This window comes from Diceros bicornis, chromosome 2 (genome assembly GCF_020826845.1).
Source record: "Diceros bicornis minor isolate mBicDic1 chromosome 2, mDicBic1.mat.cur, whole genome shotgun sequence".
NCBI lineage: Eukaryota > Metazoa > Chordata > Mammalia > Perissodactyla > Rhinocerotidae > Diceros > Diceros bicornis.
The window spans coordinates 29,333,699-29,351,341 of NC_080741.1; the positions used below are offsets into that span (position 1 = coordinate 29,333,699).

A 17,643-nucleotide genomic window follows, 5' to 3' on the forward strand; every position below is an offset into this window, starting at 1 on the left:
AGTAGATGGGAAAGATGGCGAAAATTGCAAAGCATTGCTTGCCTTCTTAAATCATAATATACATAAACAAATCTGATGTGGTTCCATTGGAATATAATCATAAATACTTTTTTATTATAAACAATTATTTGCACTTGCTATTGATCACAATTGCTTTCTAGCAAGAGAAGAAATACTATAAGAAACTTCCTGTGCCCCAAACAAACCTTAGTTACTTTCCCCCAAACAAACCTTAGTTACTTTCTTTTCATTGCTAACATTGACTTGTAGGTTTTGAAATGATAGGGCCCATTTGTTAGGTATTTGAAATGTCCTTGTTACCAGAAGTCCCAGGCTGTCTTCTCTCTGGACTGCTGTGGATCTAGATTTGGATGGCATGCTGCGTAGGCTTTATTTAAAGCAAGTGAAGCAGACACATCATGAACAAAACAATTAACAGTAAGGATGAGCTTCAGAATCATTTCTTATCATTTTAAGGCTTAGAAAGGACAGGTTTTACTTTTCTTTATGCCAGTGTATGATGGTGCCAAATTGAAGTGACGCTACCTTGGCAAACCCACGCTGGGGTGACTTTATGAATCACTTCACCTTGTTCTCCAGATTCCTTGTTCTTCTGACCATCAGCTAGGGACATGTACAGCAGCTTGATGTGCAGCAAATTCCATGCCCTAGTTTCAAAGGCAAATTAACTAGCTCAATTGGTTCTCACCCAATGGGCTCTGAGTAGTAAAATTCAGAGAATAGTGGGCCTAAAGGGACCTTAGGGCTCACACCAGTGCAAACACCTCACTTATAGAAAAGGAAATCAAGGTCCAAGAAGGTTGCCTGGTTTGATCAAGGCCATTTGGACAGTTATAAACAAAACCAAGCCTGAACCCCACCAGCGTGCCGACTCCTAATACAAAGTTCCATCAGCAGCCTCCCACGTGACACAGGGAGAGCTGAGACAGCCCAAGATGAAACTGGGTGAAGGCAGGGACCCCTCATCCAGGTGAAGCCTCATCTTGTTTCCAGAACTAGCAGCCCCTGTCTTCTGTATCTTTGATGTGGTCTCAGGATTAAGGCAGCTGCTGATTATTTAGGACGAAATAATATTGGACTGAAGCATTTAGATGATTCCTTGTGCCAAGATGACTGGCAGACTTTCTAAATGAGTGCACCCCTGGGGAGTGGCAAACGATGGTATTCTATAGTGGGGATGGGCAATTCTGGCAATGTTGTATGAAGTGAACAAAGGCAGTGGAGGACAGTGATGAAAAGCTATAAGGGTGCCAAGTAGACCAGACCCTTAGACGGCCAGAGTTCCTGAGAGAGAGAGAGAGAGAGACAGAGAGAGAGAGACAGAGAGAGAGAGAGAGAAAGAGAAATGGGGATAGAGAAGATTGATGAGGAAGTGTGTTTGGTGGAATTATCACTGGACTGGGCCAATCTTTCCCAGGTCCAGGATCCCTCATACTCTGGCTAATTTAAGCCTTGCCCTCTTGGCCAGTGCATGTGGAGAGCAAAGGCCTTTCTTCAACTAATTTGTGGCACATGGAAAATTCTTGTGAAGGGTTAGAACTTGACAGGGTCAGGAAACACAGCATATTCTTAGTCTTGGAAATTTGGAATCTTAAGCAGGCCTCTATTAATTAAACATGCTATGGACTGTGTAGTTTGAAAGGAGAGGAAATCTACCATGGCTACAACTGCCCCTGCCTGAAAACAGAGACTGGGCTAATCACAGCCCTGGTCAATATTTCCTGAATTCTTCCAAGAGAAGGGACTGGGTAAGAACCACACAGAAACAAATCTTTAGGAAATCCTTGTCCGGAAAGGAGAGAACAATATAATTAGATGTATTGTGGAGGCAGGCCAGCAGAAAAAGGATTCTAGAAGTTTGGTAATCGATTTTCAGTGGTATCTTCATCCACAAACATCCTAAAGGGATATTTAAAATGAATGGACAATTCTCAAGGATCAGGCTTGGAGAGTGGGACTGGAAGACCCATTTCTGAGTCAGACCTATGACTTTCTACTTCTTGGACTATGGAATGGGTTGTTCAGGAAAGCTGGATAGCATTTGGCGATATATCAACTCCATCCTCTAATGTGTTTGAAGGAAGATAACACAACAGCTGCATTTGTCCCCTTAAGCTTTCCTGGCAGGGCCAGTGCATTTGGCCTGGAGATATTGAGGTGATGTGGAGATGATGATAGTATCTATCACTTATTACTTGAGGCTCGCAATGTGCCAACCATGGTGCTAAGCACATTACATTATTTCTTTTGACCCTTACACTAATATCAAGATAAATAATGATCATATCCATTTCACAGATGAGGAAACTGGGTACTAAGAAAGGGAAAACAACTTGCCCAAGGCCACAGCTGAAGAGGTAGAGCCACACTGGACCCTTGGCCACAGGCCTGTGCCCTCGACCCCTCTGTTGCATCGTAAGGGCCAGCAGCACACGTATGGTTTGGGGCATTAAAAATCGTTTCTGCAGAGCTAACTGGAGTCGAGATGGTATATACTTTCCTGGTTTAGAGACATACTGTCCTCGTTATTTGCCTGCCCCTCATCCTATTCTGCATTTAAAAGAAAAAGGTAAAAGCAAATAAAGAGAGATAAAACAGAGCTTCATGGAAAGGATGAAGCAAGAGAGCACAAAAACCAGGCAGGCTTTCAAACGAAACAAAAATATTAAGTCCTCTGTCCTGTTTGGACAAATAGGAAATCATAGGAAGCAATAAAACAAGAGCTGAGAGACAAGGAGTCAAGAGTGAGGTGTTTCCCCAGGTGGGGTCTCTGGAGAGAGCTTGAGCTAGAAGACGAAGGCCTCAGCAGTGGCTGGGATGCAGATACTGTAATCTTCCTTTTCTTTGGAGGCCTTGCACGCTCTCCCTGATCTGTCAGCAAGGGGGAGGGGCCACTGCAGGCTTATTGCCCTCTGGCTGTCAGGGACCCACTCACCACCTCTGAAGACCCTCCTTTTCTGATTTGTAAAGGATGCTTTGCCATGTAAAGGCCACCAGCCTTGAAGAGGGCTCTCTGCTTTGATGTTTCTCTGTTTACTTTTGCTGGAACTGAACAAATATTTGTTGGTGGCTCAAATCATTGTGTTTCAAGCCCTTGCACATTAAACATGCTTCACAGAATTATGCTTCACCCTGTCAATTCAATTCCAAACAACAGGAACAATTGAAATATTTTCCACTTGACCTCGCCACTTCTCAGATGCATCATTATTCACTAATTTATTCTATTTGGAATTTCTAGAGATAAACCTGTCTTCATAGCTTAGATGCATAGGGACAAAGAGAAAAAAAAAAGAAATCATATCAAATTTGCAGAGTGTACAGTGGAGGGTGGTAATGGGAAGCAAGAGCACTCATGTTTATTGAGTGCCTGCTAGTGACAATGACTGTACACAGATTATTTGATCTAGACTCTGTGCCTTTTTTTTTTTTTTTTTTTTTTGGATCTCCACTGTTTCCTAGAGTGTAGGAAACTTGTCCTACAAGGAAACTTTTTACCACTTGTCCCGTAAGAGGCTCTCAATAAATGTTTAGTGACTGATTTAATTAGATTCTCACCACAACTCGGGGATGTTTTCTGCCTCCGTTTTACAATAAGGAAATTGAGACTCTGGGAGCTTAAGCAACTTGCTCAAATTCAAAAGGTTAATAAGTGGCAAACTGGGCATTGGAACCCAAGGACATACGACTCTGAAATCTATTTTCTTTTCACTATACCATGCCAACTCCAGAAGATACTAGGAAAGGTAGGCAAAATAGATCACTCTAGCCCAGTCTAGAGATGCTGATACTACCTGGAGGAGGTTCAAACGACGGTAACAGACATTTTTTTAAATAAAAAGATGACTTCAATATCAAGACCGAGTCCTTCCTGACCTCACTTACTTCCATAATATTATCATGCATTTGTATAGCCTTTGTGACACAGACTCATCATCAAACTCTGTGCCCTCCCTACTTCCTGGGCACACAGCTAGACGGCGTTTCCCAGCCTCCTGCAGTGAAACATGGCCATGGGACTGAGTTCTAACCAATAGAATGAGTGAAACCCTTGGGCACCACTTCCAAGCCTGGCCCATAAAACAACTCCATATGTCCTTTCATTTTCTTTTCTCCCTCTCTCTCCTCTTGAATGGAAAAAATTCTAAAGTCCTGGAGGTGAATGGGGATGTAGGAAGGAAGGAGCCTGAGTCCCCTGATGACCACAAGGAATGTTACACTCCCACCAAGAACATGTGCCACTGGACTTAACATGAGTCAGATATAAAATTCTGTTGTATGAAGAGACTGAGATTTTGGGGTTCACCTTGTTGCAGCAGAGAGCATTGTTTCACTAACAGTCTTCTTATGATTCCACATAGCTTCCTTATCTATTATATCATTAAATCCTTTACAAATGCAATCAGAGTCAATGGAAGCTTAAGGAGTGAGAGGTGTGAAGAATTATCTATGAGAACAACCAAAACACCTGTGTGGTGCATTGCTGCATGACCATAGGTACGTTACCTTTTTTGTTTTTCTTTTTTTGGTGAGGAAGATTAGCTCTGTGCTAACATCCATTGCCAATCCTCCTCTTTTTTTTTTTTTTTTTTTTGTGAGGAGATCAGCCCTGTGCTAACATCCGCCAATCCTCCTCTTTTTTTTGCTGAGGAAGACGGCCCTGGGCTAACATCTGTGCCCATCTTCCTCCACTTTATATGGGACGCCGCCACAGCATGGCTTGCCAAGCAGTGCGTCGGTGCGCGCCCGGGATCCGAACCAGCGAACCCCGGGCCGCCGCAGCGGAGCACGCGCACCCAACCGCTTGCGCCACCGGGCCGGCCCCGCCAATCCTCCTCTTTTTGCTGAGGAAGATTGGCTCTGGGCTAACATCCGTGCCCATCTTCCTCTGCTTTATATGTGGGACGCCTGCCACAGCATGGCTTGATAAGCGGTGCATAGGTCTGTGCCCAGGATCCGAACCTGTGAACCCCAGGCCTCCGAAGCAGAGTGCACAAACTTAACCACTATGCCACTGGGCCGGCTCCCAATATAGATATGTTACTTTACGTTCACGGCTTCGTTTCCTCCACCTGTAATTTCAAAGTGTTGGACCAGATGGTCCCTAAGACTCCTTTTAATTTTAAACCTCTAAACCTCTGTAAGTCTTTTTATTTATTTTGTTTTGTTTTGTTTGCTTTTTTCTTTTTTTGCTAAGGAAGATTAACCCTGAGCTAATATCTGTGCCAATCTTCCTCTACTTTATATGTGGATCGCTGCACAGAGTGGCTGATGAGTGGTGTAGGTCCAGCTGTGGGATCCGAACCTGCAACCCGGGCTGCCGAAGTGGAACATGTGGAACTTAACCACTATGCCACTGGGCCGGCCCCATAAACCTCTGCAAGTCTTTTAAGAGGTTAAAAAATACGTATTGATGTGTTCAGAAACTGTGATCTCTTGACTGAGTTCCTCAAAGCTAAGGACTATTTTTTAGTTATATTTTATGCCTAGAATCCAATATATTAGATGCTGTAATGTTAAATTTAATTAGAATTTTCTGTTGAAAAAAACTCAAAGAATTTACTAATGTTCTGATTTATGCCAGTGATTTCTTGATCTAATTTGGAGCACAGATTCAAATGACTGAAATTCTCATGCATATTTTCATTATACATTTCTGAGTATGATAGACTATTTTATATTCATTTACATAAACTTAATCTTTGAAGAATGATTTTATAATAATACTGAAAGACTTTTTTGATTAAAGGTAGTGCCAGCAGTAATTGGTATTCTGATGGCTTCATTTAGAGTTCTATTTAGCTAAATAACATAGGAGTATAATTCCTACTCAGAGTTGAGAAAATTGGAGTACAGAATATTCAGAATTTTCTTATTCAAATGGCTCTTAACTTGAGGTCCATAAAAGTAGTATTGGGGGAAACTATGAGCAATTTAAAAAGTTTGAAAAGGCCCAAGGGAAATTATACAATGATATGAGGCAGTCTACGCCACTTTCTTGAAAAATCTTATGCCCTCTCGTTTTGGAAAAATATATAGAAAGTTTTCTATATATCTGTGTAGTGTGGGAACATTGGTCATTTCCTCCTGCTCATCAAATATATCAGATTATATATGTTTTTGATTACTAAAAATAGGCAATGAATTCTATTACTTAATCAATGCAGTTTGGCAGATAAAATGTTTGAAAACACAGGATTCAATGGAGGTTGGGGGGAGGGGAATAACAAGAGAGTCGGCAGAAAAATGGGAACCCGCAATTTGACACTGTACAAGTAGAATAAAATCTAACGATGGGAAACCAGTGCTTTCTTTCTTTTGTTTTTTACTTCTTTTTATGTGTATCCTTCTCCTATTTTCTGCTATCACTTCCCAACTTACATGATTATATCATGCTGCATCCTAAATCCTGGGGAGTGTGAAGCATCCAGAAGATTCTGTGTGGTATGGTCCCTTTGTCTTGGCTGGCATAAGAACTTAAGCCTATTAAAAAATGAAGTAATAATAACACCAGCAAGTGTTTTAAGATGCTCATTTTATCAGGGATTACAGAAAGGAAGAGCTTGTCTTTAAAATTATCTACTTCCTTTTGCATGAATTGTTTGCTTTAAATGTTATGTTTAGATTACGGCTTCATTAAAAATATCTTTCCATAAAATAATAAAGAATAACAAAGGCATTTCTTGTCTCTCAGTTTTTAGAAAAAGAAAAAGTCTCAAGCTGTAGAGAAAATTCTTTCAGGAAACACTAAATATGATGCTGAATTTGATTGCAACACTGAAGAGAAAACATGAATTATGGGAATGAACTAAGCAAAGCTCTAAACATTTAAGCTTACCTGCAAAACAAACTTAAAAAAATCACAAATAGTCATTTACATCTGTTTTTTTCCATTGCAGTTCAGTAATTCTATGGGCCATTTTTTACAATTAAATTAACATTAGTGAGTGCCTACTATGTACCAGGTACTCCCTATTCTATGTTGTGTCCCAGTGTGCCACACTCTGTGTTAAATGATTAATATAAATCCTGCATCTTTACCACAGTCCTTGGAGAAAAGTTCATCATTTTCAGCATTGGGATTTTTAAAAGCTCCCCAAGTGAGTCAAATGTGTAGTGCAGGGGGCTGGCCCGGTGGCGTAGTGGTTAAGTTTGCGGGCTCCACTGCGGCAGCCTGGGGTTCAGATCCCAGGCGTGGACCGTCACACAGCTTGTCAAGCCATGCTGTGGTAGTGTCCCATATAAAGTAGAGGAAGATGGGCACAGATGTTAGCCCAGGGCAGATGTTCCTCAGCAAAAAGAGGAGGATTGGCAACGGATGTTAGCTCAGGGCTAATCTTCCTCATTAAAAAAAAAAAAAATGTGTAGTCCAGACTGAGAACCATAACCCGGTGGGTACTGCTCACCAGAGAGCTACATTTGTTTGAGGCGCAATTTGGAAGTCATTTACTTTATTAAAAATAAAACAAAAATAAAAACCCTCTAGGGAAAAAATCTCCTCCCATAACCAAAAGCACCACACAACTGAAAACCACCCACTAAAGAAACATGGGATGGCATTCTAAGCTCAGTGCCTAACAGAATCATCTACAAAGAATTTGCACGACAGAGAAACAAGTCTCCTCACGGCCACTCCATTTCTTCAAGGAAAAATGCTGCCCTTGGAGCGCATTCCTGAAGGACTTCATGATCATTTGAACTGGAGAGGGTGCTACCCTGGTGAGCCTTTTAGATAAATGAAAATGCTGAAGTCCACCAGCCAAATGCACTGTTGCAGGAACTATGGGTTGGTCCTTCATGGGTGAAAGCAATAATGCACACCCAGGTAGTCAACATTATATTTCAGTGTGTCACCCTTGGCCAGGTTAGGTCTAGATTAATGGTGATATTTTAGATGTCTTTTGTGGGTACTCAGATGAAATGTTAGAATGAATGTTAGAAAACAAGCATTTCCCCAAACACATCCAATGTAGGAAAAACAAACCCTCTAGATCAGTGGTTTTCATACTTCTGGGTGTATCAGAATCACCTGGAGAGCTAAGATGGTACCCAGGAGCCCAGGCACTTGTCATTAGGTAAGATGGTAGAATGGAGCTTGTTTGCCTTTTTTTTTTAACCAAATTTTTCAGTGATGCTGATAACCCACCACCAAGTTTGAGAACAACTGCTGTCTCCTCAACACTAGATACACATTAGAATCACTTGAGGAGTTAAAAAAACAAAGATGTCAGAGGCTCCACCCTAGACCACCTCAACTGGAATCTCTCAGGGTGGGGCACAGGCACTGGTATTTTTATTTATTTATTTATTATTTATTTTTGGTGAGGAATATTGGCCCTGGGCTAACATCTGTTGCTAATCTTCTTCTTTTTGCTTGAGGAAGATTGTGCCAATCTTCCTCTGCTTTGTATGTGGGACACCGCCACAGCATGGCTTGACAAGCGGTGTGTAGCTCTGCGTCCAGGATCCAAACCCACAAACACCGGGTTGCTGAAGCAGAGCGTGCGAACTTAACCACTCTGCCACTGGCGTGGCCCCTGATGTTTCTAAATAGCTCCCCCGGTGACTGTAATGGGCAGTCTGGGCTGAGAACCACTGTGTCCAGATCGTGGTTCTCAGACTGGGTTGTACTTAAGAATCACCGGGACAGTTTTAAAAGAACACTGAATTTTGGATTCGCACCTAGAGATTCCAATTTAACTGGTCTGGGGCGACGTGGGATCAGGGTTTTAAAAAGCTCCCAGGGTGATTCCAATGTGCAGGGAAATTTAAGCAGGACAAAGCTAGGTCCTCCATCAAAGAAGCAGTTCTGCTTTAATAAATTGAAGGAAGAGTGCCTAATCCACCTTTCTTGGAGTTTCACTATATACATTAGCATGGTAAAGACTAAGAACTTCAGTTAAGAACACAAAAAATGAGATGTAGTCGCATCAGTTTTCCAAGCTTTGGGGACTGATGGTCCAAACACTCAACAGCTTGCTGAGGTGACCTTGGGCAAGTCACTTCACCATGCTGGCCTTTGCTTGCTGATGTGTAAGATGTGAGGATTGGAGAAAATGACTCTCAGCTTAGCTCCAGCACTAAGACAGGAATGCATGTGCACTCTACAGGCTTGAGGCATTGGACCTCCACACTTGTTTCCCTTCTACAGCACAGCCAAATTCTAGAGCGAGAATGTCATCATGGCCAAGATTTGAAAGAAAAGCCAAGGAGGAGAAAACACCAGCCTGGGACTTTTCAGTTGGGGGCAGGGGCAGGTGGTAGTGGCATAGAAAAATAACTCTTGGCTCATCGTAAACAAAATAACATCACATATTCATTAGGGACTAAATTTTTGTTGGGAAGAATTATTTTCAATTCTTTTGAAGGAACTTGCGCCTACATATGTGCAACTGCTGTGGACTTTGGTGGCATCAAGAGAACAGAGAGGAAGATGATACGTTCTGACATAACAGAACCCTGTTAGGTCATGGTTGTTATTTGTGACTGTTAGCAGAAGTCGAGTAGAGATGTGCTGGGCAGTTCTTGGTTACAGCAGACTCAAAAGAGGTAGAGATGAGTTTATCAGAATGGCGATGGTGTAACAGCCGTGGTTGATGATAATAGTGGTGATGATGATGGTGGTGGTGGTGGTAGTGATGATGGTAACAATGGAGGTGGGGGGGAGCAAGGACAATGGGGCTAGGCGTAGGGGTCTAGGAGAAGCCAAACATTGTAAAGAGTGGCTTCTGGGAAAAACACAGGGGTTGTTGATAAAGAAATGTTCTTGTCTTCACTCTTGTGTTCCCATCTGGCACTCTCTACAAAGCCTTGCCCTTTTGACATTTCAACTTTTTGATCACTTGGCTACAGCTTAATTTTGGTTAGTGAAGTTGTTCTAGAAGCAATTGTCTTAGAGGTCCCAGGAGTTTTGATGGAAGGTTTTCATGAATCTGGCTAGATTTGGTGAGATATCATTAATTTGGTCTCTTTCGGAAAGTCCTATACTTTTCAGTAGGAAGTTTCTCTTCCAAAAGTTCAGGAAGTTAAAGAAGTGAGGGATGGGAGAAGGACAGAGACAATCAGAGTACAGGAGGGCCAATTTTTCTTTAGGTAGACTATACAGCAAGATCCGGCATGCTTTACCCATTCATATTGTATAAAAAGTCACTGCTCCTTCTGTTTTCTGAGGAAAAAAAAAGTATTTGCTTTTGTGTTAAGGAAAAGGATGATATGTTAGCCGCATAGAAATTCCCTTTCTTTTCAGTTTTCTTGATTTCCCCCTTGTTATGGTAGAAACTGGAGAAAATCTTGAACTGAGGTGCTGCTCTCCTCTCTTCCCCATATTGGATACCATGGAGTAACTTTCACTCTCCTCTATCAATTTGTGTGTGATGGGTGAAAAATGTAAATTATAAGCATTTATGGTTTTCCCTTCCTATGCTTTCTAAGGTGAGTTCGTTGGAAAGGGGGAACTGTTTCTTTTGCTGAGTGATGTCTTAGAAAGGGGATGCAAATGGGAGAGGTGGAGAGAAGGGGCCCATAATCTTCACAGGAAATGAGCAGGTGGAGTTAAGGGGTGGGAGTAGGAGAAGAGGGAGGAGAATCCTGACTGGAGCGGGGAGGGGCGGCAGTGTGTGCACTGGCAACACACCAGGATTTTTAGCCTTGGGGGAGAAGGAGAAGAGAACATGAGCTTTCAGCAGTTACCGTGAGGAGTGATCCGTGGGAGACAGGCCTGAGGAGGAGTTTAGAGATTTTCTGTGTTGTGTGTGTGTAGCAGCCTCCCTTCTGCCCTCAAGGCATTTCAGGGAAGACTTCTGTTTCCTTTCTAGCCTACTTGCTGTGAGATTTTTGTTTCTTTTAGAAGCGACACCATGCTGAGGAGGGAGCAAAAAGGCCCCCATTGCTTCGTGTGGTTAAACATCCAAGAAATAAAATCAAAGTTCCTTTTTGTAATTGGCTCCACCAACAGTAGAGCTAGCTATCTGGGCAAGTTGATATTCTTCTTTCTCCAAAACTATTTGCGGCAACATTTGTAATGTGCATGGACAGCTCTATGAAATCCAAGGCCACGTTTTATTTTTGGCCACAACTGGGGAAACAGGAATTTGGAAGAAAGTGAAATAAGCCTCTAGATGCCCTTTCAGAGTAATTAGGCCAGGAGTGTATAAACCAAAATAAAACCTCCCAGCTCCTGGAGCAACGTGGGAAAGGAAGCAGAGTGCCACGTCTGGCTCCACAGTGATGTCATTTGCAGGGGTACAAAGACCTGGGACTTGGCTGTGCTACTTTGGGAGAAGGGACAGAAGGACCTCCAGCACCGTCAGGTTTTCCTCTCCTGCCCTCAAAGGCTGGGGTGAGGGTACTTTGGGTGGATGGTTGGTGCCTGTAGGGTAAATATGAGAGAGTGTTTGTTGAGAAAATCTTTGACTTTAACCAGGCATTCCTGGCTCTAATTAAAAAGAACTATACTGGGGGCCAGCCCAGTGGCATAGTGGTTAAGTTTGTGTGCTCTGCTTTGGCAACCCGGGGTTCGCGGGTTCGGATCCTGGGTGCAAACCTATACACCGCTCACCAAGCCATGCTGTGGTGGTGTCCCACACACAAAAAATAGAGGAAGACTGGCACAGATGTTAGCTCAGGCACAATCTTCCTCAAGCAAAAAGAGAAAGATTGGCAACAGATGTTAGCTCAGGGCAAATCTTCCTCACCAAAAAATAAAATAAAATAAACTATATGTTGAAATAGAAGTGCTAGCTCATCACAAAGAACCTGATCCCTGTCTCTCAGGACTCACCAGAAGACGTTTCTGAGCTCGACAACAATGACATAAATAATAAAACGACACCTCAGTAGAGCTCACTATATGTAAACTAAAAACTTTTTTATGTCTATTTGGGTTCAAAACTGATTTGGCTTGAACTAAAAAGCCTGACTTATGGCCTATCAAACATACATTGTACATCTGCTTAACCATTAAAGAATGCCCTATTGGTAACGCCTGGATTAATCCCTTTCCCTGACATCAGGGTCATGTTGACCTGCTAATTTGCAACGGAATACCTCTTTGAAATTTTGATGAAAATGTATTCTGGGTGTGTTTAACATATGTTCTTTGTTATATATATAAAGATATAAGACTTATATAAAAAGATATAAGACTGTACTGAAAACCATGCTTCTCCGGAACGCTTTCTAAGGCCTTCCCGGGTTATAATCCTCACTCTGGCTCAAGTCAACTCACCTTATTTCCTTTATCTATAGAATGGTTATTGGTTATTTTGTGTCAACAGGGTCAAGATAAAAATTATAAAGGTGAGATAGAAAGAGAAAAGAATTAAGCAAATGTGATAAAATGCTAACATTTGAGGACTCTGGGTAGAGGGTAGCTGGGAATTCTTTGAACTAATCTTACAAATTTTCTTTAGTATGGAATTATTTCAAAAGAAGAAAAATTTAAAAAGGTCAAATATTTGCATATACAAAAAGAAGAGATATATACCAAAATGGGAAAAATATTTGTATCATGATAGACAGTGAATTAATTCCTTAATATATAAGTCATAAGAAAAAGACAAATGGCCCAATAGAAAAGTTAAATGAACAGGTAAGTTACAAAAGAAGACCTTTAAGTGGCCAATCAACGGGTGTGTGTGCACATGTGCGTGCGTGTGGTCAAATTCATTATCAGTAAGAAAAAAGTAAAGTTTTGAAAAGCTGTGATAAAATTTTGCCTAATAAATAGCCTCCTCAAAAATAAACTAACTACCAAAAAACTCCAAAGTTGGAGGGTATATGATTAAATGGACCCACATCCTGGTGGCTGTCTCAATTAGTCCAATAATCTGGTTACAATTTATCAACAGAAAAAGTTTTTAAAGATGTTCAGTCCCTTTGACCTAGCATTTTCTTTTACTCAGCAGAATTTTATCCAGAGGAAATAATCAGAGGTGCAAAATTATGAAACAATGCAGCTCATTATAACATTACGTAAATAACAGTATATTAAAAGTCTGACAATCAGGGACTGTATCACTATATGATGGATTGTTAAGCAGCCATGAACAAAATCCTATTTTAGAAGAGCATTAATTGACGATGGGAAACGTTAACAATATGTACACTGTTAACATTAGTTATCTTTGAGTGGTGTCATTATTTTGCTGTCAACAACTTCTGACCCCATGAAAAGACATTCTGTTGGGTTGTAGGACATAAGCAGAACTGTGATTCTCTTTCTGAAGGAATAAAATGGTCATTAAGGAGCAGTTGAAAAGCCTAAGGAATGCCTGGAGAGCCACCTTTGAAAAATGACATGGGCCTTACAATAAAATACTGAGTTTTCCCAACTTAAGTGTTTTGTTTGACTCTGGAAAACTTGTTCATTAGGATAGTCTCAAAACACAAAATACATTGCTCCAAGGTTCCCTTTTTCTTTACACCCAACCATCAATCTACTCATGTTTTACTTTATGAAGCAGTGATTTATAAATGTTCAAATATGAAGTATAGATAATCTAATCTTAAAAGTGGGAGGGGAACTAGAAATGAACTAATTCATCTGTCTCATTTAATTGATAAGAAATTCAAGATCTAGAGATATTAGGTGACTTCCTTAGTTACTATCCTCTATGTATAATAAATCACTTCTACAAATAATGAGAAAAAATGTAAAAGCCACAATGAGCAAGTGGACAATAAAAATGAACAAGTGGGTTACAGATGAAGAAATGCAAGTGGCCAACAAACGTAAAAAATCTCAACCTCAGGAGTAATGAGAAATGTAAATCAAAAAAACCCTATGTAATTCTTCATTTTGCGTAACAGATGACCCCATCCCCAAACAAGCAAACAAATGATCTGAAGACCACACAGTCAAAACACTGACGCAACAGCTGAAAGCTCCTGTCACATCCTTGCAAACATCTCCCCCCCACCCCCCGCCCCCAGTACCTGGGACACACTCAAAAGTAATGCTGTGAGAAGAAAAAGAAAAGGGCAAATATCACAACAGAGAAGTTAATGAACAAGCAGGTCACCAAGAAGAGGTGCATGTTAAGTAACTGAGAGAGGAATATTTTATTCACATGGAAGGATTCATAATACTGTGACTTCATGTCGTATCCTAATTTCCAAAGCCAGGTTCAGAGCAAACATAATCGATCTTTGTTTCTGCCTCTTCAGGTACATTGAGAGGAATCTGAGTTGTTAGTTTCCTTTTCAACTAAGGCCGAAAGTCTTTCACTTTGGTGTTTAGAATTTTAGGTATTCACATCTTAGAACAAACTCCGTTATACTGTGAATCACGGTTTTATGTAAAGTAGAGCTCATTATAATGCCATAAATGTTAGCAGAATTCCCCTCAGATTACCTAGGAAGCAGTGCTTAATTCTAGACTATTAAATCACTTTCTTATTTCCCTCTTTAAGAATCAGAATTTTTCAACACTGTATGAGTGATTTTATACAGTCCTAATTTTGAATTAGGTGGAGTAAAGCGATGAGAAAATTCTGGTAAGACCTGACTCCATTGTAGTTGATATTAAATAATCCCAAAAAGAAACAATTTTCCATTTGAGTTAATGCAAAATATATAAATTTAATAAGCATCTTGGCTGAAAAAGCCTGCATACCAATAACATGACTCTTATCTGAAAACGCTGGTCTGCTTGGTTTTAGGAAAACAGATTCAATGTTCTTCTTCCTGTTCATTTAAAAAATGGTTTTCTTTTCATAAAGGTTAATTGATTTCCTGTGTTGCATAACAGTAATATTACCTATTATGTGTTTCAAAGAGGAAAATATGCATATTTGCCCTTTAAATTATGCTCCTAAAGCAAGCACTTACTCTGATGGCTTACAACTTTATTATGATCTCCCTTTAGGTTTCTTAAAATAAACACATAGCCTGAGATCATAGCAAAGAGAGAGGGGAAAAGGACGCTGTTTTATTTCATCCACAAGCAAGGAAGTCTAAAGTCATGATTTTCTCCGCTGAGCCCATTAACATATCCTGAGCATATGTGTGTATGGAATTGATTTCTTTTGCAAATAGAACTACCGTTAGTTTCTACGCTATGAAGCAAATGCTGGGAAGCGAAAACTTCCTCCTCCACTGACAGGCACCTGGGGTTCCAGCTCAGCTTGCAAGGAAAGCATCCTAGCTTCCACAAGATTGGCTGAAAAGCTGGCTCAGCCCTGGAGATGAGCTGACTCGGCCTTGGGGGATCTGCTCCACAATGAGATAGTCTGAACTACCTTGGACTCCAGAGCAAGGGTCAGTAAACTATAGTTCTTGGGCCAAAGCTGGCCTGCTGCCTGTTTTGTAAGTAAAGTTTTCTTGAAACACATCAGATCCCATTTGTTTACGTATAGTCCATGGCTTTTCGTGCTACAATGGCAGAATTGAGTAGTCTGCAAAGCCAAAGATATTTACTATCTGGCCCTTTACAAAAAAAATTGCTGATCCCTGCACTATAGGAACCCGGGGTGGATGGTCACTACTGCACTTTATCTAGCACCAACCTCGTAGCAAGCAAAAACCACTGTATTACCCTCTTTTAAACCAAGTTTTGCCACTTTCATGTCTCAGGAGGGTATGTTCTTTGAGACTGGATCTTTGGAGGCTTTTTCAAGGGGGCAAATTATCATGGAGTTTAGAGCCACTCTTGTGTAACACTTGATCCCACGCTAACCTTTATCAGAGGGACACTTGCCCTAGGTTTTGCCATATGGCTACTGCTGTGTGACATCTGTGTGCTCACACACACCTGTGCCTGCTAAGACTTACACCGCCACTCCTTCTGGTTGAGATTCCCACTCATAGCAGCACAAACATGGAGGCTACAGCTAAGGTTGATCTATACCAATTTCCCACCAAATGAACAGGTGTATGACATAGAAGCAGTGAGATTTAGGTGGGGAAGAATTTCGGCCGAGTTGGCGGTGGAATAGAAAGGGGAGTGGGCACATTTTGGTGCCTGTTAATGAGCCATCAGATGAGGAGAAGATGAGGTGTGACTCCGAGGCCCCCGTGTGAATCACTCTGCTTCGCCCAGGCACTCTATCCTTTTGTTGCACCAGGAGCTTAAGCACCAGCAGGCAGAGAGGCAGGGCAGTGATGCTGGGAGATGCAATGTTATGGTCATTGGGAGGTTGCCATATTTTCAGAAGCCTGAGTCACGACTCTTAGGTTTCTCAGGTGTACTGGGGAATGGATTCTTGGAGGAATTGTCTGCACGTTTAGTTTGTCACTGGATGGGGAGGTGACGTGAATGGATTACCAAAGGTCAGCCTATACCCATGACACGCAGAGGTCTATGGGTACCTGCCCTGCTGCCATGGTAACCAAAAGGACAATCATGGGCTTGGTGTTAGGCTGGAAGGTGGATAGCAGAGGTGTAAATTGACAGCTCATGGGTTGATTCAAGTCAGCAGACATATTTTGACTGACCCATGAGTCTTTTATAAGTTAATTGCTAGCATCTACAAATGGGGATATTTCATTTAAAACCTGGATTTCCAACTTCTCTTGAAAATTTGAAATCTCTGGGCACACTGGGGCTTCATCCCTGCTTGTGAGTGATTGCCTAGAGTGGAGGAATGGCTTCTCTTCAGAGGGCACCTGAGTTCTCCAGTTTTGTCTGTTTATTTTTCCTTATGCTCAACCTGTTTCAAGCATTCATGTTATCTGCCTGGCCCTTGAGGCCTTTGAGTTTGCAACCCCTCTTCTACGTGTTGCACAAAGAATTTGCGCTATTGCAACCTTATGTTCCTTGGGGTGCATTCTATCTCTCCTTTGTCCCTTGCTAAGAGTTTCTAGCTCACTTTACCTTATGTGATTTAATCATATTCCATTCTGACTTTACTGCTGAATGGAATAAACAGCCCACTTTTGGGAAGATGCCTGGACTCTGTGGTCATTAAGTGTGTAGAGCCATTTATTATATTGATCTGAATGAACGTAAAAAGTAAATGTATTTAGTGTGTGAGGGTGATCTTAGGATGGCTAAAAACTAGCTTTTCACGGTGAGTTATCATTTCCTCCCCATTATGTTTCTGGTGATGAAGCATCTTATAGATCCTGAAGAAGATGGAAGCACGGTTGTAGGGATGTATTCACAGGCTGTATTTGCATTTAACAACACTTGCTGGTTTGGAAATAATTGTTGCTAAGACTCTCAGGTTGGTTTTTTAGGAACCCTGTATTTCTCTTTAAGTGGAACAAAAATGGAGACACACAAAGAAAATAAAAAAAAATAGATACCTGTCATACTGTTGGGAGTCATAGGTTAGTAATCATTCTGGACCCTTTTTTTCACTGATATCTCCTACAAAGAAAAAGACAACAAAAAATACCACAGGTTATAACCTGTATTTTTCATATCATTTTTGTTCCAAACAATATCACATGCATTAATTAGCTTGAGGCGATTTGTTACTCTTCATTCAGAACTGGGAACACTGAAGCATAGGTGGGCTATGTGATACGTGTAAGTTTACAAGACCTTTCAACTTTAATCTCAGGGTTCCTTCTATAAATATGTTTTTAAAATAATATTGTATTTAAGATCACATGTATATTTTTCCATCTCAAGTTTTTAAGATAGCTACCGGCACACTGACTTGCTGTTTTTCCCAA

General features: G+C 41.1%; 1 protein-coding gene across 1 annotated transcript in view; it reads right to left on the minus strand.

Annotated features, from left to right (window-relative positions):
- The window catches only part of THRB (thyroid hormone receptor beta), a 360,716-nt gene that overhangs the window by 78,020 nt on the left and 265,053 nt on the right, over window positions 1-17,643 (minus strand). Inside the window, exon 3 of the mRNA XM_058553892.1 lies at window positions 17,269-17,332. Coding sequence (XP_058409875.1) covers window positions 17,269-17,290 — 22 coding nt within the window. The 5' untranslated portion in view covers window positions 17,291-17,332. The remainder of the gene's footprint in view (window positions 1-17,268; window positions 17,333-17,643) is intronic.